General features: G+C 42.5%; 1 protein-coding gene across 1 annotated transcript in view; it reads right to left on the bottom strand.

Annotated features, from left to right (window-relative positions):
* Nucleotides 1-5,163: 5,163 nt before the first annotated feature.
* Nucleotides 5,164-27,786, bottom strand: part of CNTN5 (contactin 5) — a 1,198,205-nt gene continuing 1,175,582 nt past the window's right edge. The window contains exons 24-26 of the mRNA XM_083170083.1: nt 26,736-26,848; nt 22,411-22,579; nt 5,164-17,185 (exon numbers count right to left, since the gene is read on the bottom strand). Of these exons, the coding sequence (XP_083026209.1) occupies nt 17,085-17,185; nt 22,411-22,579; nt 26,736-26,848 (383 nt within the window). The 3' untranslated portion in view covers nt 5,164-17,084. The remainder of the gene's footprint in view (nt 17,186-22,410; nt 22,580-26,735; nt 26,849-27,786) is intronic.

A 27,786-nucleotide genomic window follows, 5' to 3' on the forward strand; every position in this document is an offset into this window, starting at 1 on the left:
TCACAAGCAGAAAATTTAACATTTTGCAAATTGCTAAATTTTCCATTTTTTTACGACATTTTGGTATTTTTCACAAAAAAACACAGACTGTATCAACCCAAATTTACCACTAATTTGAAGTACAATGTGTCACGAAAAAACAATCTCAAAATCACTGGGATAAGTAAAAGCAAAAAAAAGTTATCCCCACTTAAGTGATACATGTCAGATTTGAAAAAAAGGGCTCTGTCAGGAACGCAAAAACTGGCTCTGTCAGGAAGGGGTTAAGGATCATTTTAATGCAAGTACAAATTTGTTCTCAAAATGGGCAAAACCATATGCACTGCAGATGGGGCAGATGTAACATGTGCAGAGAGAGTTAAATTCGGATGGGGTGTATTGAAACTGAAATCTAAATTGCAGTGTAAAAATAATGCAGTTAGTATTTACCCTGCACAGGAACAAAATGACTCCCCTAAATCTCACTCTCTCTGCACATGTTACATCTGCCCCACCTGCAGTGCACATGGTTTTGCACATAGGTTAGTAGGCAAGATCATTCACAAGTTCAAATCACAGTAATCAGGCAAGTGAAACAGAAGTGGCTACTACACAACCAGAAACATATACTGTAGACAGTACACAATACAATTCTAACATTGTAGCTAAAACACACACTGTAGCAGAACCTAGCCTAGTGAACGTCTACAAGAAAATGCTAAACTGGATGCCACACATAAACTAGCTACTCTACTTCTCTATTTTCAGTTCTACCTGGTCTAACTAGCACAATGTAGAGTTATGCAGGTTCTGATTTACTCTGATTTATTTCAAAGCAGGATCTTATTGGCTATCCCAAATCACATGACAGTTGTTGACAGTTGATAGCCAATAAGATCCTGCTTTGAAATCAGAGTAAATCAGAGCCTGCACATCTCTAGCACAATGCAACACTGTTTGGTAATAAACCATTTTACTACTGTTGTTATTCATCTGTGAAACTGGAAATCTTAAAGAAAAATGTTGAGTTCTTTTGTAAAACTCATTAGAGTAGATCTACAGTCTCAGGTCCAGGACTCAAAACCACAAATTCACTAATATATTATTATTTAACATGACGAAGAGAACACCTACCATGATGAGCTGTGCATCCAAAGCTTCTGAAAAACCTTAAAATACACACAAATTATTGTTCAACCACTGGGTCTTCAATATTCACATAGGAATAAATAAATAAAACCTAAGCAGAAGAGTAGTGTTTTTGATGGGTGCCAAGCATCCAGATCGGGATACGGTCACTAGGTCTACAAGGGCTGTATTCAGACACTGGTGGCACAGGATCCATTCTAAGTGATCCAGGTCACTGCTTGTTACCTGTTGAATATTCCATTTTCATTCCTATTGATAACTCGTTTTTCCCTGCTGGAATAAGGTATAATTTCTGACAAAAAAGTTATCCTAAAACGGGATTCATCCCTTAAACCTATATTTAAAGGGTTTAGGAAAACTGTCCCCTGATGAAGTCATTTGTATGACGAAACGCGTCAGGTATTTGTTTCTTGAAAGATCTGAAATATGAAGCTTGTGTCTGAAAAATAAATTATGTTTTTAACAAGTCTTAATTTATTGTGTCTACCAAAAATTGTATGTAAAAGGTGGTGGACATCACAGAGCGCACTCTATATATTTCCCCCCTACATCTATCTTTCCGTCCTCCTACTAACAGGGAGGACGAATAGAGAGCTGCTACCATTCCTAGCACAAACAAAAGTCTATCTTTTAGGTCTACAAGCATGTCGACATTTTGCCTGTCGACCTTACCCAAGTTGACCCAATGCTTGTGTCGACCTAATGACCCTGTTGACCTAACCCCATGTTGACTTTCATTCAGTTCTTGTCTATCAAATGATCTATTCCAGATATAAGCACCATTTGGCCTCAAACATATGTGAACAGATTGGATAGGTTATGGCAATCTTCACTCATGCTGAGTTTCTGGATTCCCAAGAGGCACAGATAGTGGGGACATACACTTAGTGGGGGGTCTTGGAGGAACGTCGGTCATCGTTAGATGTTGTCCAGTACCCACGAACAATTCTTATTCGCAATCATTTAATATGAGCAGATTTAAAAGAAAATTCAGTTGGTCTATTAATCAAACTCCTAGTTCACTACGTTGAAAGCTAATCCTACACTAAATTATGTTGCAGACACAGCTGACTGTACACAATAATGGATTCAATTCAAATTCTACAATGCTATTATAATTACACAAATAATTACATGAATAGTATTGCAAGTTCTGCCGATTTCAAATCCAATCCAGCCAAAAGAAAGTGAAACTCGAAACTGTAATTTCCTACAAGTGTGGCTGTAATTTAGAGTTAATTGGAAAAAGACAGGGACATTCATGTTAACTTTAAAGAATTAAAAATGAGAAAAGTCAGCACACAAAGTGATATTGTGGTGTTACGAGCAGGTCAATATCCCCGAAATACCAATTTCAGTCTCTTTTTTGTTGACCACACGGCTGAGTGAGTCTGATTTGCCATTGTAAATTGATACTATTTCTTATCTGTTACAAGTGGAACTTTTAAAAGGATTGAGATTAAATAGTTCTTTCTCAGCCCAGAAGTCCTTTAAAAACTACATCATGACACTGTTCAAGAAAGAAAAAAAATTGTTCCTGATTTTTTTTTTTTTTACCGTGTTTCCATAAACTCTACAATAAATTCTACAAACTGGTGATTTGTGTTTAATTGGTGTAATTTAAAACATAATTTTCTCAGGATTTTTCTATTTTTTTATCTACAGTATGTGAATTTATACATTTTTGTGTATATTATGAATTTATATTGTGTCTGTATCTCTACTTACTAATCCTATAGTCATTGTAATCCCTTCGTACAGCGTTATAAAACTATTGTGGTACCTTATAAATAAATGTATTATTGTTATTAATAATATTATTATTAATGTTGATAATAATCATCATCATTATCCTAATAATTAAAAAAACATGAAAATGTATTAGATGTTTAATGAGATATTTAGAAAAAAAAAATATTAAATGAAGTAAACTGAGGAGGAAAAAGTTTTGCTTCTGTTTGTCCACATTTTACAATTGAAAGACACCAGCACTAGTTTTGCCTATTACAATTACAGGTGTGCCTATTGCAATGACCATAAATAATTTGAATTGGTCCTGGACCATTAATCTAGGGCAACCTGCAACAATGCAGAGATGCCCCAGGGAACCACTAAACTTATATATTTATATAAATATAAACCTTTTGGATCCGTCCAAAAGCTCCCAAACCTGAAGTCCCACTAAAAAAAAAACGGTAGTAAGGCTAACACACCAAATGCAATTTAGATCAAATGATCCTTCTTCAGTAGCGGGACACGCCGTCCAAAAGGACTTCAGGTTTGGGACCTTTTGGGCGGCTCCACCAGTATCCGGTACTGGACTGCCATCTCTTTTGGACAACCCGTCTGCCTGCTGCTATACCCTGGGCTATTGTTTTACATGCTCATGTCATCTTATCTAAGTGCACATCTTTATTAAAATCCTTTGTTTTTAAAGTTATGCACTTTCTGTATTTCCCTTGTCATTTCATGGTAACCCATTGATGCTTGGAGGACATTTGTTATTGGAGGAATACTCCTGGAAATTTTTCATCCCCGTGGTGAACATCATTGGTGACAATATTAAACATAGGATATCCACCACAGAATTTATTGGGGACACCACTAGCGCTATATAACAATTTATTCTCCGTTTTTACCTATATGCATCACCAAACCACTGAACTTTGGGAAAGCTGTCTTTTCCTGGCTGCTGCCGAAGTTACTGTAAGAGGAATCATTGGAGCTCTTTGTATCTTTTAAGATCTGGATCAGTTGCAAAAAAATACACAGTGTACAATTTAAACCTAGGATCCAGGACTGCTGCCAATCCGATTTCAACATACTGCAACCCTTGGATCCTGGAGAAGCAAATAAAGGACTTGATCTACAGGTCTAACATACAGATTTGGGTACTTGTGTAATATCTGGGCGCCCAATTTTTTCATTGCATCGCATCGCATTGCATCACATGCAATATAGTGGCATACAATTCATGCGATGCGATTTTTTAATTGTAAAGACCCGATTTTTAATTGTATAGTCACCCATAGGTGATTTCATACCCCCACTATCCAACTACGCACGGAGTTGATTTTATATAGTGTGGCGAGCGCAGCGAGCCACCGAGCCCGAAGCGTGGCGAGTGCAGCGAGCCCCGCGAGGGGACGCAGAATACATGTAAAGTAATCCGCGTGCGCTCGCCACGCTTCGGGCTCGGTGGCTCGCTGCACTCGCCACACTATATAAAATCAACTCCATGAGTAGTTGGATAGTGGGGGTATGAAATCACCCATGGGTGACTATACAATTAAAAATCGGGTCTTTACAATGAAAAATCGCATCGCATCGCATGCCTTAAGTAGTGGCATGCGATGAAAAAATTGGGCGCCCAGATAATACACAAGTACCCAGATTTGCTTTGTTCAATCTCATTCTTCAATTTATCCATCTGATTTTTCAAAATCCTAATTAGAGGAATAAATTGACTTGCACAAGTATGACTTCCCCTCCTCTCGCAATGTAATGGCTTGTTGTGTAGTTATGGGTGGCTTTTTCGTTGTTCAGATGTTGAGGAATCCAGGGTTTATAGATGCACGTAAACAAAACTCACCAACAGTACAAATAATATACTGTATATATATTTTTCATTTATCTTATTAATAAATTTAAAATGTAAAATTGTTACCTAAATGTACTACTGAATGTATCTAGTATTTAGTTTTATTTGAATTCAAATTATAACTGTTTATACCATGTATAGCTGTCTTCCCCTATAAAAAGATTGTAGGTCCTACAGTTTTTGCTTGTTTGAGTGAGAGTTGTCCCAGTGTAAAGAGTAATGCATTTAATATTCCTTTCCGAATAATGCCCTATAAAGTAAACGTGTACATTTTCCATCATATCCGGTAGAATATTTGGAAGCACCTTTTATTCGTTGTTGACATTTTTAAAAGCAATTTCTTCCGTGAATCTTCCTGGAAATGTCACTGCACCCATCATGAAATTTATACTGAATAATAAATAATCTCATCCAATACTTGACAAGACACAGGGTAGAAGTCAATAAAAAGAGAATTATTTATTAAAAATACCTAATGATACAAGAACAGTACACAGGAACTATTCATTGACTGTGTCTTTCACATAGTATACAATTATATATAGTATATACACATTGTATACAATATTTCTAATATATCACATGAATTGTTACAGTACCAAATTCTCTAAGATACAACTAAATTACCTTTTGCAAAGATTTGTTTCAAAGGACCTTTGTCTTTCTAATGAAAGTCTTCCACAATGGTCAGTTACAGTCCCCGATGCTACATAATACTGGTTGATTAGATGTCACTTCGTAATTCGTATTTATGGTTTCAAATATATATTTAAAAAAATGAATAAAAAAAAGAAACAATCTAACGCCAAAGATAAAATCATGTTCTGATACAGAAATTAAAATGTAATACAGATTATACGTACATGTCTATCCACTTTTGCTAAAGATTCTACTTTATCTTCCTGGCTTCCTGTGATTTTCTATAATTAATTATATATAATCATTGCGTGGAATACAACACTCTTCAGTCCCCTACAGTAGAAAGCATTGTATCCAAGGAACAGCCTTGTGTTGTATCCCATGGCAACAGAAAACATTATGAAACAGATGCATGACTGAAAAGCACAGAAAAGAGTTAGAAAGGGCAATTAATTCACTGAAGTTTGGCTTCAGGAAGTCAAGTTCAAGACAGTAAAGTACAGTGTTCAGAATGTGTAATTCCCCCACGTTAAATTTTTGTTATATATGCCGTTTTGTGTAATATACAGTAATGTACTTAGAAGAACCCCAGTCCCTGCCACCTTTATTTTGGCAGAATGGGCTCCAATCTCCTTCAGTTTGGTTCAATGGACCTCTTGACCAGTTGGGTTCCTCACAGAAAAAAAGAGACTATAAAAACTGAACACTGCTCATCACAATATGTATAATAAACTCTGAAATATAACATACATTTGATGTACTCAGCATACCCACCAACCGTAACCAGGTAAACGTATCTGATGGGTCCTTAACACCAAGGTTCAAGTCCGAGGCACAGGACCTCACAGTCCAACAATGGAGCAGGTTGGGCTGCTCAATGCAAACTGTCGAATTTGAAATGCATTGGCTGGGTCACAACGTGTGTAATAATATGTGATTGGATAACACATCAATGCTTTTCAATTTATTCAATAAATCTGTCAATGAGAGACCGGGAGACCACTGTGAGAGATGACCCCGTTATCAAAATAATTAGTTGAGTTTATAAAAAGTAATTAATTGGGGCATATGTAATAGTCTGGTGGTGCGGGTTGCCAGTCTACCTCGGCTGTCTTTTCAATGCGGAAAACCTTTACAAAGCGTGGTTTCACCTTGTAAATGATTGGTGCTTTAAAAAAAGTCTGAGTTCAGCTGGCATCTCGCTCCTCTGGCAAACCTAGACACTTTTACATATGCCCCGTTGTTTTTGGATAAGGTGATTGCTGTATATATAGTTCTAATGAAGAAATATACAGTAGTTGCACACTTGAGTATATTTATGGACTCATTTTATAGTTAACAAATTGTTGTTATACTTTATTGTTATTGTATGCTAGATATTTTTGCAATCATATTTTTGTGTTTTATTGGGAGTCTAATAAACCAGTGGTTCCCAGACTTTTCACGGCATCCCTAGGCCAAAAGTTTCTTGCTTATAAATCAGCAAAAATAACTAAATTATGTCAATTGAATATAAAGGTCATCCTTAGGTACTGTATAATTAAGTGAACAGGATTCGTTTCTGTTTGTCCACATATTTTACGATTGGCAGCCACAAACACTGGCTTTGCCTGTTACATTGCCCATATACAGATGGAGTGGGACTCTTCAGTCGGGGACTGGCGTTAGTGTCTCCAGCCACCAGCTTCTGCCAGCCTCCGCCATCCGTCCACACGAGACTTTTACATGCCCCATTCCGAAGAAGGTTTTTGACACCTCCCATTGCCTCCCTGCACCACCCCTAACCCTGCCCGGCAGAGTTTCCACTCCCCGCCGCTGAGTGACGCACGTGCGTGTCAGACGCTCGCGTGTCCCAGTTAGATGGAGCTCCTCTCTGTCGGCGATTGCCAGTGGGGGTGATTCCCGGTGCTGTGTGATTGGTGCCCTATAGAATTTATAGAATTTGAGTGGTCCTGGACCACTAACCCAGGGCACCTCTGCAGGTGTCCCAAGGCACCCCAGCATGCCAGGGCACACAGTTTGGGAACCAATGCTATAACCAGTTATTATTTTAGCTATCCCATGAAGAATGATATTAATGTTGCACAGTATATCCCTGCCATGTATAGTTAGCCAATCAATTAACTCAGATTTATTATTTTTTTTAATCTATTTTATTTTTTATTTTACTTACTGCTGTTCGGCTTATACTGGGTTACGGTTCTCTTTTATTAGTCAATGTTGTATAGAAAACCATCGGCATCCAATAGCGTGTGTGGGATATCACGCTTTCTGTGGAGAGTGTGTATATATTATATATACTGTACAAGTTTATAGTATGTAAACAATGAGAGATAGATAGAGAGACAGACTGACAGATAAGGAGGTATCCAATTATTGACAGTCATTGACCATGGGTATTTGGTTCACCAAGGGGCTATTCAATTAGCCCCAATGCCAACGTCCGTGACCCTCATTACCTGCGCTTATCGGGCACGGGAAGCATAATTTTGAATAAGCAGCCGCCGGACCTCTGACACATGGGATTGGGGACTTATCTCTGAACCACGTGTTATCCAGGATCCTGGATCCATTTTCGGTATAACTGGATAACGCGATAATGACCATCATTCATAAGTTGCGATATACGGCCATTTCAATGGCTGAAACAATGTTAAGGATAATTGGATAAGCCTCATAGATAGCTAACAGATAGCTAGACAACTAGCTGATAGATGACAAATAGATGATAGATAGATTGATGACAAATAAATGGTCAATAGATGGTAGATAGATACAGGTAGATAGACAGACAGATTTATAATATATAGACAGATGATAAATAGATGATAGATAAATACATGAGAAATAGATACAGTAGATGACAAATAAATGATAGATAGACAGACAGACAGACAGACAGACAGACATAATGACAGATAGATAGATAGATGACAAATAAATGATAGATAGGCAAACAGATACAGATGACAGACAGATAGATAAATAGATGATTGATAGATAATAGACAGACAGACAGACATTTAGATAGATAGATAGATAGATAGATAGATAGATAGATAGATAGATAATACATAGACAGACAGCTATATAATAGACAGATACATAGTTAGGTAGACAATATAATAGACAGACAGATGGATGGATGGATGGATGAATAGATAAAAAGATAAAGTGGATGAGAAATAGATGATAGATAAACAGGCAGGCAGACAGACAAATAGACAGACAGACAGACAGATAGATAGATAGATAGACAGATAGATAGATAGATAGATAGATAGACAGATAGAGTGGATGAGAAATAGAGAATAGATAGATAGACAGACAGACAGACAGACAGACAGACGGACGGACGGATGGATAGATAGATAGATAGATAAAGTGGATGAGAAATAGATGATAAATAGACAGATAGATAGATAGATACAGTGGATGAGAAATAGAGAATAGATAGATAGATAGATAGATAGATAGATACAGGCAGGCATATAGATAATAGACAAATAGATAATTAAATAGACAGATAATAAACAGACAGACGGATGGATGAATAAATAGATAGAGTGGATGAGGAATAGATGATAGATAGATAGACAGACAGACAGACAGACAGATATATAGATAAAGTGGATGAGAATTAAGGTTCGTACACACGTACAGATTTTTCTGTCTGATCTATCTGGTGGGAACAAAAACCTGGAAATGTATAGGAGCAAATGACAATCAAAAAATAATTGATCCCAAACTTTTGAAAACAGACAGTGATCAGTCAGACAAATTGTTTAATCGTTCTGATATAACAAATTTATACAAGCATATCTTTTTTTTCTGTTTTCCTGCATTTGGGTGGAAATTTTCGATTTTCACATGCTTCCATACATTTCCAGGTTTTTGTTCCCACCAGATAGATCAGACATAAAAATCTGTACGTGTGTACACACCTAGAGATAGATAGAGTGGATGAGAAATAGATGATAGATAGATAGATGATAGATAGATAGATAGATAGATACAGGCAGGCATATCGATAATAGACAGATAGATAATTAGCTAGACAGATAATACACAGACAGACGGATGGATGAATAGATAGAGTGGATGAGGAATAGATGACAGATAGATAGATAGATAAATAGATAGATAGATCGATATAGATAGATATAGTGGATGAGAAATAGATGATAGATAGACAGACATAGACAGATAGATACATAGATAGATAACGGCACTCTAGATGTAAGGCTTCCTCTCATGACTGATGTTCTGATAGAATACGGCTGCTGTGAGTGTTATACTGCAGGCCCTGTACAATACGGCTGCTGTGAGTGTTATACTGCCGGCCCTGCACTCTGATAGAATACGGCTGCTGTTAGTGTTATACTGCAGGCCCTGCACTCTGATACAATACGGCTGCTGTGAGTGTTATACTGCAGGCCCTGTACTCTGATAGAATACGGCTGCTGTGAGTGTTATACTGCAGGCCCTGTAATACAATACGGCTGCTGTGAGTGTTATACTGCAGGCCCTGTACTCTGATAGTATACGGCTGCTGTGAGTGTTATACTGCAGGCCCTGTACTCTGATAGAATACGGCTGCTGTGAGTGTTATACTGCAGGCCCTGTACTCTGATACAATACGGCTGCTGTGAGTGTTATACTGCAGGCCCTGTACTCTGATACAATACGGCTGCTGTGAGTGTTATACTGCAGGCCCTGTACTCTGATAGAATACGGCTGCTGTGAGTGTTATACTGCAGGCCCTGTACTCTGATAGAATACGGCTGCTGTTAGTGTTATACTGCAGGCCCTGCACTCTGATAGAATACGGCTGCTGTGAGTGTTATACTGCAGGCCCTGTACTCTGATAGAATACGACTGCTGGGAGTATTATACTGCAGGCCCTGCACTCTGATAGAATACGGCTGCTGTGAGTGTTATACTGCAGGCCCTGCACTCTGATAGAATACGGCTGCTGTGAGTGTTATACTGCAGGCCCTGCACTCTGATAGAATACGGCTGCTGTGAGTGTTATACTGCAGGCCCTGTACTCTGATAGAATACGACTGCTGGGAGTATTATACTGCAGGCCCTGCACTCTGATAGAATACGGCTGCTGTGAGTGTTATACTGCAGGCCCTGCACTCTGATAGAATACGGCTGCTGTGAGTGTTATACTGCAGGCCCTGCACTCTGATAGAATACGGCTGCTGTGAGTGTTATACTGCAGGCCCTGCACTCTGATAGAATACGGCTGCTGGGCGTATTATACTGCAGGCCCTGTACTCTGACACTTCCCATCCCGCATGACATTTATGTGTAAGGCACAGTTAAATGTTGCAATAACCTGCACAGCCATTAATAACAGATCTGTAGTCATGACAATGAAAATCCTATTATCCCTTAATGACTGTATCAACCATTTTGCCTTCTTCAGGGATTGTGCATTGAATGTAAATTGAACAGAAGGGTTAACAATAAATGGATATTAAATGTGCTCAATACTGTGCCCTAATCTATGATTTACCTTTTGCATTATTATACTTATAAGGACATGAACCTCATGGTCATGCTGTGCAGGGAAGTGCTGTAACTGTGACAGTGCGGACGGTTTTATCTTTTTTCTTTATGGTGAAAACATAAAGGTTGTTGCAATTACATTTAGGGTCAGGAGGCGGTTAGAGATATGTAGTGGTTAGGGTTAGGTGGCAGGGAGGGTTAGGCTGTGGTTAGGGTAATGCTGTGTTTAGAGTTAGGATGCAGTGAGGGTTAGGATGCAGTTAGAGCTACCGTTTGTAGCGGTTAGGGTTAGGCTGCAGTGAGGGTTAGGCTGTGGTTAGGGTAATGCTGCGGTTAGGGTTAGGCTGCAGGAAGGGTTAGGCTGTGGTTAGGGTAATGCTGCGGTTAGGGTTAGGATGCAGTGAGGGTTAGGATGCAGTTAGAGCTATGTAGCGGTTAGGGTTAGGCTGCAGTGAGGGTTAGGCTGTGGTTAGGGTAATGCTGCGGTTAGGGTTAGGCTGCAGGGAGGGTTAGGCTGTGGTTAGGGTAATGCTGCGGTTAGAGTTAGGCTGCAGTGAGGGTTAGGATGCAGTTAGAGCTATGTAGACGTTAGGGTTAGGCGGTAGTGAGCGTTAGGATGCAGTTAGAGCTATGTAGTGGTTAGGCTGCAGTGAAGGTTAAGGTTAGGCTGTGGTTAGGGTAATGCTGCGGTCAGGGTTAGGCTGCAGGGAGGGTTAGGGTTAGGCTGTGGTTAGGGCAATGCTGCGGTTAGGGTTAGGCTGCAGAGAGGGTTAGGCTGTGGTTAGGGTAATGCTGCGGTTAGGGTTAGGCTGCAGGGAGGGTTAGGGTGCAGTTAGAGCTATGTAGTGGTTAGGGTTAGGCTGCAGGGAGGGTTAGGGTTAGGCTGTGGTTAGGGTAATGCTGCGGTTAAGGTTAGGCTGCAGGGAGGGTTAGGCTGTAATTAGGGTAATGCTGCGGTTAAGGTTAGGCTGCAGGGAGGGTTAGGCTGTAATTAGGGTAATGCTGCAGTTAGGGTTAGGCTGCAGGGAGGGTTAGGCTGTGTTTAGGGTAATCCTGCGTTTAGAGTTAGGATGCAGTGAGGGTTAGGATGCAGTTAGAGCTATGTAGTGGTTAGGGTTAGGCTGCAGTGAGGGTTAGGCTGTGGTTAGGGTAATGCTGCGGTTAGGGTTAGGCTGCAGGGAGGGTTAGGCTGTGGTTAGGGTAATGCTGTGGTTAGGGTTAGGTTGCAGGGAGGGTTAGGCAGTGGTTAGGGTAATGCTGCGGTTAGGGTTAGGTTGCAGGGAGGGATAGGATGCAGTTAGAGCTTTGTAGCAGTTAGGGTTAGGTGGCAGTGAGGGTTAGGCTGTGGTTAGGGTAATGCTGCATTTAGGATTAGGTTGCAGTGAGGGTTAGGGTTAGGCTGTGGTTAGGGTAATGCTGCGGTTAGGGTTAGGTTGCAGGGAGGATTAGGATGCAGTTAGAGCTATGTAGTGGTTAGGGTTAGGCTGCAGTGAGGGTTAGGCTGTGGTTAGGGTAATGCTGCGGTTAGGGTTAAGCTGCAGGGAGGGTTAGGCAGTGGTTAGGGTAATGCTGCGGTTAGGGTTAGGTTGCAGGGAGGGATAGGATGCAGTTAGAGCTTTGTAGCAGTTAGGGTTAGGTGGCAGTGAGGGTTAGGCTGTGGTTAGGGTAATGCTGCATTTAGGATTAGGTTGCAGTGAGGGTTAGGGTTAGGCTGTGGTTAGGGTAATGCTGCGGTTAGGGTTAGGTTGCAGGGAGGATTAGGATGCAGTTAGAGCTTTGTAGCGGTTAGGGTTAGGTGGCAGTGAGGGTTAGGCTAATGCTGCATTTAGGGTTAGACTGCAGTGAGGGTTAGGGTTAGGCTGTGGTTAGGCTCAGTGGTGGCTCCAGGGGTTGGGCTGTAGCAAAGTTCAAAATTCAAATAGAGAGAAACATCAACTTCCATGGAGTCAGTTAGTGAGAGCGGGTGTGGCTCCCTTATTTGAATGTTGAACTGTCCTGTGATTAGGGTTAGGCTGCAGTGAGGGTTAAGGTGCCCATACACCATGTGATGTGTTGTAGGCATGGTTGCCTACCTGACCCTCTCCATGAGGGAGAAAATGCTCTGTAATGTATGATTGCCGTCCAGGAACAGAGCATTTTATCCATCATGGAAAGGGTCAGGTAGGCAAGTATGGTGGTAGGTGTGATTTGAACTATACAATGGGGCTGTACAATTTGAACTTCAGTGCTATGCAATGCTATGCGATTTCAATTGTAATGGAGCCCACACACGCACCGATCTCGGCATGCGTTGTGGGCTTAACTAGCACACATAGCATCGCATCGTATGCCTTGTGCATACGATGTGCATACGATGCAATGCTATGCTAGAAAAGGCTAGTACAAAAAGTATGTGCAGCACATACTTTTTGTACTGTACGATGAGGTGCCGCGGGAGCACGCACCCCATCGTACAGCATTGCACTGCCGGCAACGGTGCGTGTGTGGGCTCCTTAATTTAAACTGCATACAATTAAGACTAAACTGCATTATGCAATTAGTTCATATTGTATACAATGTGCTGCAACAGCAATCCGATGCGATTTAGTACAATAAGTACTGCCTGCACATACTTTTGTACTACACAATTTAAAGTACACAGGAGCACGCATCCCTTTGCATTGCAGTGCATCACATTGCAAGCATCACATTGCAAGCATCACAGAAACATTGTGCAATTTGGACTACAGTACAAGCAATGCATTTTGAACTTAAAAGTTCAAAACGCATACAATAATCGCACTGTGTATGGGCACCTTAAGGCTGGATTTAGGGTTATACAGTGGTTAGTGTTAGACTATGGTTAGGGTTAGGCTGTGGTTAGGGTTAGGCTGCAGTGAGGGTTAGGCTGTGGTTATGGTTAGGCTGCATTTAGGGTTATACTGTGGTTAGGGTTATATTGTGATTAGGGTTATACTGTGGTTACAGTTATACTGTGGTTAGAGTTATACTGTGGTTAGTGTTAGACTGTGGTTAGTGTTAGACTGTGGTTAGGGTTAGGCTGCAGTGAGGGTTAGGCTGTGGTTATGGTTAGGCTGCAGTGAGGGTTATAATGTGGTTAGGATTAGGATGCAGTGAGGGTTAGGCAGCATTAAGGGTTAGGCTGTGGTTAGGGTTAGGCTGCAGTGAGGGTTAGGCTGTGGTTAGGATTAGGCTGTGGTTATGGTTAGGCTGCAGTGAGGGTTATAATGTGGTTAGGATTAGGATTAGGCTGTGGTTATGGTTAGGCTGCAGTGAGGGTTATAATGTGGTTAGGGTTAGGATTAAGCTGTGGTTATGGTTAGGCTGTGGTTAGGATTAGGCTGCAGTGAGGGTTAGGCTGTGGTTAGGGTTAGACTGCAGTGAGGGTTAGGCTGTGGTTAGGGTTAGACTGCAGTGAGGGTTAGGTAGCATTGAGGGTTGGGCTGCATTTAGGGTTATAATGTGGTTAGGATTATGCTGCTGTTAGGGTTAGGATAAAATATTATTTATTAGTAGTGTCTACATTATGACTGACGGCATTTATATTGTTGGTATAATGAACAAGTCCACATTATGACAGTGCTAACATTGTGAATGTTATCTTTATACTGGGGCATCCTCCTGTTGTGAGTGGCTTATGTCGATCGGCAGAAACTTTGTCAATTCAGAGATAAAGGTGAGAGGGGAATGTACGTACTGTAGGTGATACCGGCCTATTGGCAATAAAAGCACTATACATTCAACCAGGGACACAACCGGTTCATCATGGGAACCTGGCAGTGGTGCACCGCAAGGGATAACAATGATTGATTTTTACTGATTAAACCAAAGATTATAATATATAATGTATAAATGCAATACAATACAATTTAGTAAACACTCAAAAATTAAAATTAAAGAGATGACTAATTATAGGGCTCAGTCTCTCAATCGATTTTAGTGGTACTGTAAATTGAATTAAAAAGCCATAAGACAGCTGAATAAGGGTATAGAGATATTACCATCCTTGTTCCTCCTCATAGATGTTTTAAGAGGGAATTTGTAATCCAATGGTTTTGATGAAATGGACCAAGTTTTCCCAGTGCTCTATAATTTCAAGAGCTCAGGACTTTCTTGTTTGTAGCTCACCCTGATATCCAATTAGGGGTTGAGATAAATCCCACAGCCTCAGCGTTTTCTCAGGATTCAGTTAGGGTGGTGTGCTAATGATGGGGAAAAGTGGGTTGGTCTCCGGGATGGATTACCCCTTCAGCTGGTCAGTAAAGGTGCTCAATGTGTTTCACCGGTTAGGTAAGTATCCGGCTTCCTCAGGAGCAAGCGTTGCTCCTGAGGAAGCCGGATATTTACCTAACCGGGGAAACACATAAACCGCAGCCCCTCGCATCACTCGCTTCGCTCGCAATGCTTCGGGCACACTATTTTATTCTCCCACCACGCCCTAGTGGATGGTAGGGCATGAAATACCGCCTGTCGGCACATGTCGGGTCAAAAAAAGAGTGAAAACAACCATGTCGACCTCGTGACCTGTCGACAGAAAGTCATGTTGACTGTTTCATCTGTACATTCTATATGTCGGTATTTTGACCTTGTCGGGATTTTAAATGTCAGGATTTTGACCTTGTTGGGATTTTGTCCTTGTCGTTATTTTGACCCATTCGGGATTTTGACCCTGTCGGGATTTTGACAGCATCCCCTATGTACCACGCAAGGGAACATGGAGAGTCCTTGTCCCAGATGGGACATATTTACACAGATTCAATACCCCTCTTAGTATTTAAAACAGTCCAAGAAATAAATGTGTCATATTGAACTTTAGCTGCGATCCACCTTTTTGTCCTAAAATATAATCATCCCAGGGAAATCCAATTGAAACCTGGGTAAAAGTAACACCCATGCCTTCCAAATAGATGACCTGGGGAGAGACAATGCCTCGCTCCTTGTCAGCTATTATCCCAATACCTTACACAGTTGAACAACAAATATCATATCATTGGTTAAAATTGTAGCGATGATAAATCATTTCATTAAACCTTTACAGCCAAACCTTTAAATTGTTTATTTAGCATTTTATGCAAAAATTTTCTCTTTACCTTGATCTGAAAACAAAACAGGAGAACACAGAAATCTGAATGAATTTTTCATAAGTGCTACAAATTGATAACATTTTGTTTGGTCTGTATGCGGGTCTTACAACAAAATGATTCATTTATGTTCTGACGGGATTTGCCACTATCTAACAACTCTCATTTATTGGTTTGCACATACTGCATTGTACTGAAACTATTACTAATTGTAGATCGATCTTAATTACTTCTAATTTGACACCCACCAAAACCATTATTAGATCCATATAGAATAACTGTTGTCAAATGTAGAGATGAGTCAAAAATACAATAGGTTATATCCAAAGCACAATCACGGCTGGAAATGAGGCCATATTTAAAGCAAAAACAAAACAAAACAGTTATTCAGGTATAAAACATAAGTAAGCCAGAAAGATAGAGGTAGTTTTTAAAAAGTGGAGGTGTGGCCAGCGTCAACCAACCAGATTCTAGTTACCATTTATCTACCACATCCTCAAAATGAGTAACGACTTAGAAGTAAATTTGCTTCAATTTGCAGTCACATGATACAAATCAATTTATTCAAATGTTTTTGAAGCCGGTCTAAATTTTTATTCGTACTTCTCATTATAAGTTATGAAATCAGGGTAAAAAAAAAAAAGTTGAAGTAGAAATATATCACCAGATCTATACTCGGAATTCATACCATATCATTCAATACCACAGATGTAGTGCACACCACTGTTTCAACAACATAAAAAGTTATACAGTCCAGTAATTGGTTGCTAAATAATTAAAAAAGCAAAATAAAATCAATGCAACCCAGAGCATTTGACCAAAAACTACTGTACTGTTTTCTTTACAGAAGCTGATAAAGGCTATTTGCAGACCAGTCTATTTATATATTTATATATATTTTTGTTTATTTAAAAAAAAAATGAAAAAAAAAAAAACTGCAAACGATTTATTCCAGTTCTCTTTTGGATTTTTTTTTTTTTTATGTAGTCTTTGGATGTTTTCCATGAAGACTAGGTCCAGGGTTCCAGCATCTTCATATAGTCAATAACTTTAATCAATGTCATTAATACAAACTAAAAAAAAAGCAAAAAAAACCCGAAAACAAAAATCCATCTTCACCACGATGTTGTTGGAACGACCAAGGCCAGCAGTATAGTTAAGGAAGAGGAGGATGCGGAAATGTTGTGTAATGTTGGTTGTGCGCTTGTTACTTTTCCTGCAGTAAAGAATAAAAAAAGCGTCAAGTTCCTAGACAAACCTAGAATCACAAAGCGCGCATAAAAAACGGTTTTGTGGAATTGCTGCAATCACAGGAAAACAGATTGCTTCACTTGATCCCCCTTCTCGTTCTCTTTATTTTGACATGCCTCATTGTTCTAATCTTTAATTGACCTCAACCCCTTGCCAGGAATAGTCACATGTGATGCAATCGGAGCCAGGACTACTTTACATTGCCAGGTTGCATTTAATGTTTACACGTACTGTAATTGCTATTAGCTTGGCACCCGCTGGGCCAGGGGGTGCTGAGCATAGGCCCAGGTTTTCAGCACTGGCCCTTGGATGTCCTCGATGGGGAGACCCCTTTATTGGGGAGGTCTCCGCTCCCCAATGGAACCCTGTTCAAGGCTGACTAGTTGGGGGATAAAGCTATGGCTACAGAGACTAGTATAAATGTGTCCCCAGCTGTGGCATTACCTTCCTTGCTAGTGGAGCCCAGTGCCGGTTTGAACAATGTGGAAAGGGGGAGGGTGGGTGGGAACCTATATCTATTTTCCCCATATTTTTGGAACCAGGTGCAGCTCAAAGAGCTTGGGGCTGGTTATGATTGGGGGATGGGTATTGGTAACTGCTTCACAATTTTATTTTCCTAAATTTTAGTATTTCATTCATTTTTAAAGTGCGTGCACAGCAGATGACACGGTTAAAAAATGTGCACAAAAAAACTACTATCATTGACAATATTTTTGTGGTGTACACTACCACGGGTCTTTAGCGATATCCTCCGTTGTCTATACATGCAAGATGACGAAGGATATAGATGGCAAGAGCCATGCAGCATGACCTTAGGTCCCACACCACACATCCCGGTGAGTCCTCACCACTGCCAATATTGTGCTGGGTACTTACAGTATCTGATGTGCTCCCAGCATTAGACAATGAAGCACTGCACGGATATGACTGATCCATGCATGCTTCTAAAAAATGAACTCAAATGACAATAAATTGGCCCGGTGCCCTGCAGGACCTGCCTTCTCCATACCTACCAACTGTCCCGAATTTCACAGAACCGTCCCGTTTTTTTGGGATGGTCCCACCCGGCGCCAGCAGTGTCCAGTGCCCCCCCCCCTCATTGTGGGGGAGATCTCTAAACTAAAAATGCGGTAAAAACCCAGTTATCTGGGTTTTTACCGCATTTTGGGATGCTCTAAGCATTCCTCGCCGGGTTACCGGTAACCCGGCGGGGGGGCATCACCAGAAAAATCTGGCAATGCCCCATAGAAGCCTATGGGCTTCTAACGCAAACCGACCGCCACCCCGCACCGACCTACTGCCAACCCCTGCCGCCCTGCACCAACCCCCCCTCACCTGTGTCCAGGCAACACAGAGCTATGCTGCCCTGACCTGTGACCTCCTCCTCCCTGCACTTTAAATCCTCTTCCGGGTGCAGGGAGGAGGAGAGCCAGCCCCCCCGCAGCAGCAGCCGGCCAGCCAGGTAAGAGAGGGAGGGGGAGCCGCCGGGACCCCCGGCTCATCGCCGGGTCAACGCAAAAGACAGCTCTTAACGCAAGAGCTGTTTTTTGTGATAATTATCGCATTTGTTACAGCATATGCGATAATTATGTTTGCGGTGGGCGGCGGTAAGGGCGGTGCGGATGTTAGAGCATCCGGCCCTGTGTCACATCGCCATAGCTGCAAAAATAGGGCATGGCCTTGCGGGAGTGAGGCCATGCCCATTGACCGGTAGGCCACCCCCCCCCCCAAATTTCCTGACAAATGTTAGGAGGTATGCTACTCTACACAATTGTTTATTCATTTACAGTTTCATATATAGCACAGCCTATTCCTTTGTACTTTTACATAGTTACATAGTAGATAAGGCTGAATAAAGACTTGCGTCCATCGAGTTCAACCAAGGTTTTAATAGCTTATCCCTTGTAAAAGACAGAATATGATTCTTATTAGTACCCTTGGATGTTTTTATCCAATAGATGTTTGTCCAACCTTATTTTGAACGTATTTATTGTGTCTGCTGACACCACTTCTCCAGGAAGAGAGTTCCACAGTTTGACTGCTCAGACCGTAAAGAATTTTTTTCTTTTGAGGGAACGAAATCTTCTTTCTTCTAATCTAAACTCGTGCCCTCGCGTCCTAGATTCCTTTCTTGCAGTAAAAAGGGTGCTTGACAGTTTTGTGTCATCAGCAAAGATAGATACATTGCTGAGTATCCCCATCCCAATATCGTTAATATATATGTTAAATAAGATGGGCCCTAGTACCGAACCCTGTGACACTCCACTTAGTACTGGTGTCATATTTGATACAGCACTGTTCACAACCACTCTTTGCTCTCTATTACACAGCCAATTCCCTACCTATCTACAGATATTTGCCCCTAATCCCAGGTCCTCCATTTTATTTATCAACCTCTTGTGTGGTACTGTTTCAAAGGCTTTTTCAAAATCTAGGAAGACCACAATACACAATACTTTGTATTTGGAAACAACAGTGCTAACACAAACGGGATAAACAGACTGACATACTGTAGAGGTAGGAGGGGCCTGCTTGTAAGCTTACAATCCATCGGACAAACCTACTTTATCTGTAGCTTTATGATTGGTATATTATGATTATGTATCTGAAACAGTGGGTGGATTCCTGTACATGCAGAATAGCCGTGATTACAAATAGATAGTGCTTAGTAAAATGCTATCAGGTGGATGCTTATGTGATCTCAGCTATTAAATAATATCTGTAAGGTTCATTCATCAACCGGCTGAATGGCACAACAAGTCGGGACTAATTTACATGTGTGAACCAAATGATCTATTACAGTAATTTGCCCGTGTTTACTGGGGACTCTAGAACAATTTATATAAGGCACGACGGGAATGTAAGGCAGCATTTACTGCAGGACATTCTCAGCTCGCTGAGTAATACATAATGTGGGTTTAGCATAGTCAGATGGACGCGTATAATAAGTGAGGTCTCATTGGATTAATGAAGTCAGAGTAATGTAGCTGCCGTGTAACAGGAAAGTCAGGTGATGTCATAATTATACACACAGAAAATGAAAACTCTACAATCAAGCTCTACACAATAGAAATAACACCAAGGGTGTATATATATATGTACTTTGTGTCTATATATTTAAATATATATTTATATAAATCTCTGCTCCATCATCAACAGATCAGAAAGAACCATGTAAGACTGTAAAACAAATTACCATGTGCATAGATACCATAGGATCAAAATACCTCACCTTACTGTGTGACTGGATCCCATAGCTCCTCCCTTACCTGAGTGACTGGATTCCATGGCTCCAACATTACTGTGTGACTGGATCCCATAGCTCCTACCTTACTGTGTGACTGGATCCCATAGCTCCTACATTACTGTGTGACTGGATCCCATAGCTCCAACATTACTGTGTGACTGGATCCCATAGCTCCTACCTTACTGTGTGACTGGATCCCATAGCTCCTACATTACTGTGTGACTGGATCTCATAGCTCCTACATTACTGTGTGACTGGATCTCATAGCTCCTACATTACTGTGTGACTGGATCACATAGCTCCAACATTATTGTGTGGCAGGATCCCATAGCTCCTGACTTACTGTGTGACTGGATCTCATAGCTCCTACATTACTGTGTGACTGGATCTCATAGCTCCTACATTACAGTGTGACTGGATCCCATAGCTACTACATTACTGTGTGACTGGATCCCACAGCTCCCACATTACTGTGTGACTGGATCCCATAGCTCCTACCTTACTGTGTGACTGGATCTCATGGCTCCTACATTATTGTGTGACTGGATCCCATAGCTCCTACATTACTGTGTGACTGGATCCTGTAGACCCAACGTTACCGTGTAGCAGGATCCGATAGACCCCACAGGATTCCATAGTCTAAAATTACCATATGATTAGATTCCATAGCCCCCACCATTACAGTGTGACTGGATCCCTTAGGGCCAACATTACCTTGCAGCAGGATTCCATAGACCCAACATTACTTTATGACTGAATCCCATAGACACAACATTGCCATGCATCTGGATCCCTTAAACCCAATATTACCGGGTGACTGGATCCCATAGGCCCAACGTTACTGTATGGCCGGATTCCATAGACCCAACGTTACCGTGTGGCATATGATAAAATTTCATAGGCCCAACGTTACAATGTGATTGGATCACTTAGAGCCAACATTACCAGGTGACTAGATCCCATAGACCTCAAATTACAGTGTGACTAGATCCCATCCAGTCACACACAGGGCCGGTTTAAGGCTTCTCAGCACCCTAGGCAAAACTTCAACCTACTGCCCCCCCCCCCAATTTTTTAAAATCATGTGGTCATCCAATCCCGCGACCTCATCCCCCCTGGGAAGGTGGCCAAGTCCCTTGTTGCTTTTCCTGGAGGTCCTCTGCGCCCTCCCCTTTGCCACCCACAACAGAGTACAAGGAGGAGGGGGCAACAATGTAGGAAGTATGACTTAAGGGAAAGTATAGAGGTGAGGTCTTATAAGTTCCACAGCCGCCACCTGCATTAAGGACAACAAGGATACTCATAGACATCCTTGATTTTTTGATTTGCAGACTTGGTGGCGGCCCCCCAGATCCCGGCGCCCTAGGCAGCTGCCTAAAGCAGCCTAGTGGTAGAGCCGGCCCTGGTCACACAATTAATACTGGGTCTACAACATTGCCATGCAACTGGATCCCAAAGACCCAACATTACTTTATGACTGAATCCCATAGACACAACGTTACTGTGTAGCAGGATCCTATAGAACCAACAGGATTCCATAGTCTAAAATTATCATAGGATAAGATTCCATAGCCCCAACATCCCATCCAGTCACACATTAATATTGGGTCTACAACATTACCATGCGACTGGATCCCGTAGACTCAACCTTACCATGTGGCAGGATCCCACAGCCCATTATTAGCGTATAAGTGCATTCTATAACCTCGACATCACAGTGTGACTGGATCCCATAGAACCATGTTTTTATTGATCCTGTAAGGTGGCAGGAGCAGATGATACCGTCGCTTGTAATAATATGAGCTTAAACACTTTAGAACTCTATATAATTGTACAATTGTTTTCATGTAAAGTGCTTCACGTCCCAAAGAGAATAAATAATTACATTATATGATTATTATTATAATTACTAGACACTGTTGTTTGGGTTACAGACATATTACCTGTATGAAAGGGAACTCTGATTTGGGAACTGGCTGTTCCGTCTCCACCTTCGCTGACCGCTCGCACTTCTATGATATAAACGCCAGAATCGGGCAGCAGGACTGCGGCGGATGTTGTCTGAGTCTGAATGACTTGGTTGTTGTTGTGACCTTCTTGTCTCAACATGACCTATGGATTAAGAAATGGAACAATTGCCTGTTATGCCTTAATTCGCAGGTAGAACAGCAAATTGAAGACTTAAACAGGAGCCGAAGAACTGTGACCTTTCAGAAACTCACTGAAAGCTTCAATATAAACAGTGAAAATAAAATCTCTTATACAGAGAATGACGGGAATTCCACTGTGCCCGGAACAACAGCAGACAGATAAATCACATTTCTCATATGGGGGCAAATGTATTAAGCCTGGAGAAGTGATTAAGCGGAAGGTGATAATGCACCAGCCAATCAGCTCGTAAATGCCAAGTTACAGTCTGGGGTTAGAAAAATGACAGTTGGGGGCTGATTGGCTGGTGCGTTATCACCGACCACTGTGTCCCTTCTCCGGGCTTAATACACCTATCCCATAATGTAAACCCTATATGCATTTTTAGGCTGCGCTGCTGCCCCACCCATGGAGCAAGGAACTGCAGGAGCAGAGCACTGGGGTCATTAACTCTTCCACACTGTACTCACAGTACATCTGGCTTGCAGGGTACCTAGAACTGCGGGATGCAGTCAAAATCCCGACGGTCAAAATTCCGACAGGGTCAAAATCCCGAATGGGTCAAAATACTGACAAGGACAAAATCCCGACATGGTTAAAATCCCGAAATTTAAAATCCCGTCAAGGTCAAAATACCGACATATAGAATGTACAGGTGAAACAGTCAACATGACTTTCGGTCGACAGGTCGCGAGGTAGACATGGGGTTTTTCACTGTTTTTTGACCCAACATGTGCCGACAGGCGGTATTTCATGCCCTACCATCTACTAGGGCGTGGTGGGAGAATAAAATTGTGTGCCGAGCGCCGTGAGGCACCGAGCCCGTAGCATTGTGAGCGAAGCGAGGGGCTGCGGTTCACTTCCAACTGTGTCCATGTCGACTGTGTCGACATTCGGGTAAAGAAAAAGTGAAAAAACCCATCAGGACACACAAGGAGAACACTGGAAAGCAAAAAGCCACAGATTGAGGCAGGGACTTCCCACCAGCTGCTCCACCGCCGACCATGACCCCAGTGCTGCCGGATCCATTAAGTGAACTCCGGTGTCCTGCGCGCTGTGATAATATAACACTGACACATATGCAGTGGGTGATTATCCAAAAGGCTGATTATTCTGCAGCCTGGAGTGCTGGTTCCTTAGGGGACGCAGCACGGGCACAACAGATTGCGCTGGGATGGGATCCCTTCCTGATGCCACTGGAGTTGGTGCTGAGCAAGGACTCGTGAGATCTCCCCTAGGAACTGAGGGAGCAATGGTGCCTGCAGGGATCACAGCTGAGGCTGTGATTGATACCACTGCCAGGGCAGGAAGTGGCAATATGAAAGGGCCGGAGCCCAAGCCGGTTATAGATTTTTAGCTGAATATGAGTTAAAAAATTGGTGGTGGAGAAGGGAGGGATGGCCACTTGTAAATTACCCTCGAGTAAATTACCCTTGAGCGACTGGAACCCTTAATCAGGCCCTGAATGTGCCAGCCTACACATGCACAAAATAATCCCCAATTTTTCTCTTTAATGGAAGAGTGGCATCACTGGGCCCCTACCAACATTTCTGTTTTCCTTCTGGATTTAATTTGGTTCTATTAATATGATCTGATAAAAGAAATGTTTTATAAACACTGAAAATTGTAATAGCTAGTTAATGCGATGAGGAAAGGTGTCTGCGGTATCAGTACACATCTCTGTGGTGTGAACCCTGAGAGGATAACAGTCATTTGCAGCTTTTAAAAACTCTAAATTGTAAAGAAATGTGTAATTTACAATCTACTCCCCTGCTCAGTCTGTTGCCGGGACAGGCTCGTATTGATGACACTGTCCCGGCAAGATTATAATTTTTTTATATTAAGGTGCAAAATAATTTATCATCATTGCGGCCAATAAAAATCAATGCATGTCGCAATAGACCCTTAGGGGTATATTTACGAAACGTTGGCTCTTGCAAGCTGCTGCCTCTTGGATGGGTTCATCGAACAATTCAGCGCTGCACCAATATTGAGTCAGGTGTGTTTTGCACTTAATTTTAATTAAAAATTTGAGCTCAAATTTTGTAAATCTAACCCACAGGCTTCAGTAATTTGGGAATGATTCATCTTTGTTAGCAAAGCAAAAAAAGCGCAACAATGGGCAAAAACATATCGCACTGCAGGTGAGGCAGATGTAACATGTGCAGAGTGTTATATTTGGGTGGGGTCAGGGCAGCCGAAAGGTATGTCTGGCCCCGGTAAATTTTTTGGGGTGTGGCCTAACTGTGGGAGGCGTGGCCACCTCCCACGATTAGGCCATGCCCCCAAAATGTTTAGGGGTGAAAACACAGTTTAAAGTCAAGGGAGGGGGTCATTGTCAACCACCCCCCCCTTCAGCAGCAGCATCACATACCTACAGCATGGGCTGTGCTGACATCAGGCTCAGCATGAGCTCTCACGCTGTCAGTGAGATGCTCGTGCTGAGCCTGCTGTCAGCACAGCACATGCTGTACGTGTGTGCTGCTGCTGCTGCCCGAGAGATACAGCAGCAGTGGTCCCTTTTTGCAGTTGTGGACTCAAATAATGCGTGTTTCACCCATTCACTACATTGTGTGCTGTGTTTTAAATGTTTAAATGTTAAATATCATTTTAAAGTAAAGTTAACACAAATGCTGAACGTCATTTTCCAGTTATATATAAGTGAACAAAAAATGTAATTTCCTTCCCGAGTTGCAAAGCCTAAATCTTTTGCCGCACACAGACTTTGTAAAATTAGAGGGAACATTGGTGGGGTGTATTCAAATTGAAATATAAATTGCAGTGTAAGAATAAAGCTGTCTGACATCTGTGGGCTACATGCAAAAGCAGCCAGTATTTACCCTGCACAGAAACCATATAAATATATTTGCTTCCCTTGTATAGCAACATGGTTTTTTCCAGACACAAATGTATTTTTATCCCTTTACTGAATCTGGCTCTAACCATTAGGCGTTACACTTTTTTTTTCTTAAATCCGAGTTGTGAGTTTAGATCTACTCTTCAGCAGCGGCGTAACTATAGAACCGCAGCCCCTGCCACCGCAGGGGAGCGCTGTGCACGTGGGGGCGCCGGGGGCTGCGGTGCTATAGTTACAACCCCCCCCCCCAATCCCTCGCAGACTTACCTATCTCGCTGGTCCCAGCGGCTCCGTTCTTCTGCTGAGGACCACCACAAAATGGCCGCCCCCATATAGCACACAGTTCTCTGAAACTGTCTGCTGTATGGGGGCGGCCATTTTGTGGTGGTCCTCAGCAGAAGAAGAACGGAGCCGCCGGGACCAGCACGATAGGTAAGTCTGCGGGGGATTGGGGGGGGGGTGTTTGCATGGGCGGCGGGGGATTGGGGGTGCTTCGCGGGGCGGGGGGGGCGCCCCCCCTAACGGCGGGGGGCGCCCAAAACTTAGTTACGCCACTGCTCTTCAGCTAACTGTAGCAACATATTATGGCCCTTATTCTGGTTCACTCGCAAAGGCAAATTCCTTATCTAATGGACAAAACTGAAACTGTCTGCTGTATGGGGGCGGCCATTTTGTGGTGGTCCTCAGCAGAAGAAGAACGGAGCCGCCGGGACCAGCACGATAGGTAAGTCTGCGGGGGATTGCAGGGGATTGGGGGGGGGGGGGGTGTTTGCATGGGCGGCGGGGTGGCGGGGGATTGGGGGTGCTTGGCGGGGCAGCGGCGGGGGGGGCGCCCCTCCCTAACTTAGTTACGCCACTGCTCTTCAGCTAACTGTAGCAACATATTATGGCCCTTATTCTGGTTCACTCGCAAAGGCAAATTCCTTATTTAATGGACAAAACCATGTGCACTGCAGGTGGGGCAGATGTAACATGTGCAGAGAGAGTTAGATTTGGGTGAGTTATGTTGTTTCTGTGCAGGGTAAATACTGGCTGTTTTATTTTCACACTGCAATATAGATTTCAGTTTGAAGTAAAACCCCACTCAAATCTAACTCTCTCTGCACATGTTACATCTGCCCCACCTGCAGTGCACATGGTTTTGTCCATTTGAGAATAAATTTGCCTTTGCCAGTGAACCAGAATAAGGGCCTATGCGTACATAATTAATTAATTACATATAAATAGAAAGATACCTTTCATACAACAGAATGGTGGTCTCACCTTGTATCCCATGACATCTGACTCGTTTGCTAATGATTGAACCGCTTCCCAGCCCAAGGACACATGGGAGCCGTTCTGCGTCCACTTGACAATGCTCGGAGCTTGACTGGGAGCTGGAGAAAAAAAAATAGAATATTCCAAACCATGCACATGGAAGTACTGTCACTATAGTTATCCAGCTAGCACAGCACCGCACAGCCATTCCCCGCTCCAGCGAATTCGTCCCCTCCGATTATGTTTTGGGTCTTCGAATGCGCATTGTCACCAGTGCGCATGTCCGGGCCCCGGCTGCCAGCTCCTTCAGTTTCTCATCGTCGAGGTGCTCGCAGCCTAAGTGTCAAACAGGGGGCGTCCCTGGGTGGACCCCCATCATTTCATGGGAGTGCCTACAAAAATGGTGGGTGCCCCCATAGAAATGCTGTGCGGACCCCAGCAGACGCAAAGGCTGCGTGACTCCTGGTTCAAGCAGCGGCTGCTAGTGCAGGGCACAGTAGGAGAGATCAATCAATGGCAAGTAACCATCAAATGAATTCTCTTCTGTGCGGAGCTTCTGTAATTTTTTATTTAAAATTGTGGTTTCACAGGACTGACATCAGTGGAGGACTACCAGGACTGGAGTCCCTGGCCTCGATAGAGAAGGGGACCATCCCAGGCTCCTGAAGTAAGGGCTGCACTAAAACTCTGCCCCAAGCCACAGTCAACTTCAACTCAGCATCCCAGGACCTCTTCTGCTCCCAGCTCGCCTGTGGCCCATCATGTGAAGTAGTTATTTTTACTGGGTTCCTGGAATTGGACCTTGTGGAGGGCAGTGCCCAGACACAAGGCACTCATAATGTCTGTACCACAGCCCAATCCTTGGCAGCCTCTTGAGCTCTGTGGCTGCATCTTCCTGAGAGTTGGGTGCGGTTGGTGAAAGTTGTGGACATCTTCATCATGGGCTTATCAAAGGACCACCTCTTCACTGGTGATGAGATGATAATGTTACCCCTGGGTGGGATCCAGGGCCGGATTTCTCACTAGGCCAGTGAGGCATGGGCCTAGAGGCGGCACC

This window comes from Crinia signifera, chromosome 2, assembly GCF_055691185.1.
Source record: "Crinia signifera chromosome 2, ASM5569118v1, whole genome shotgun sequence".
NCBI lineage: Eukaryota > Metazoa > Chordata > Amphibia > Anura > Myobatrachidae > Crinia > Crinia signifera.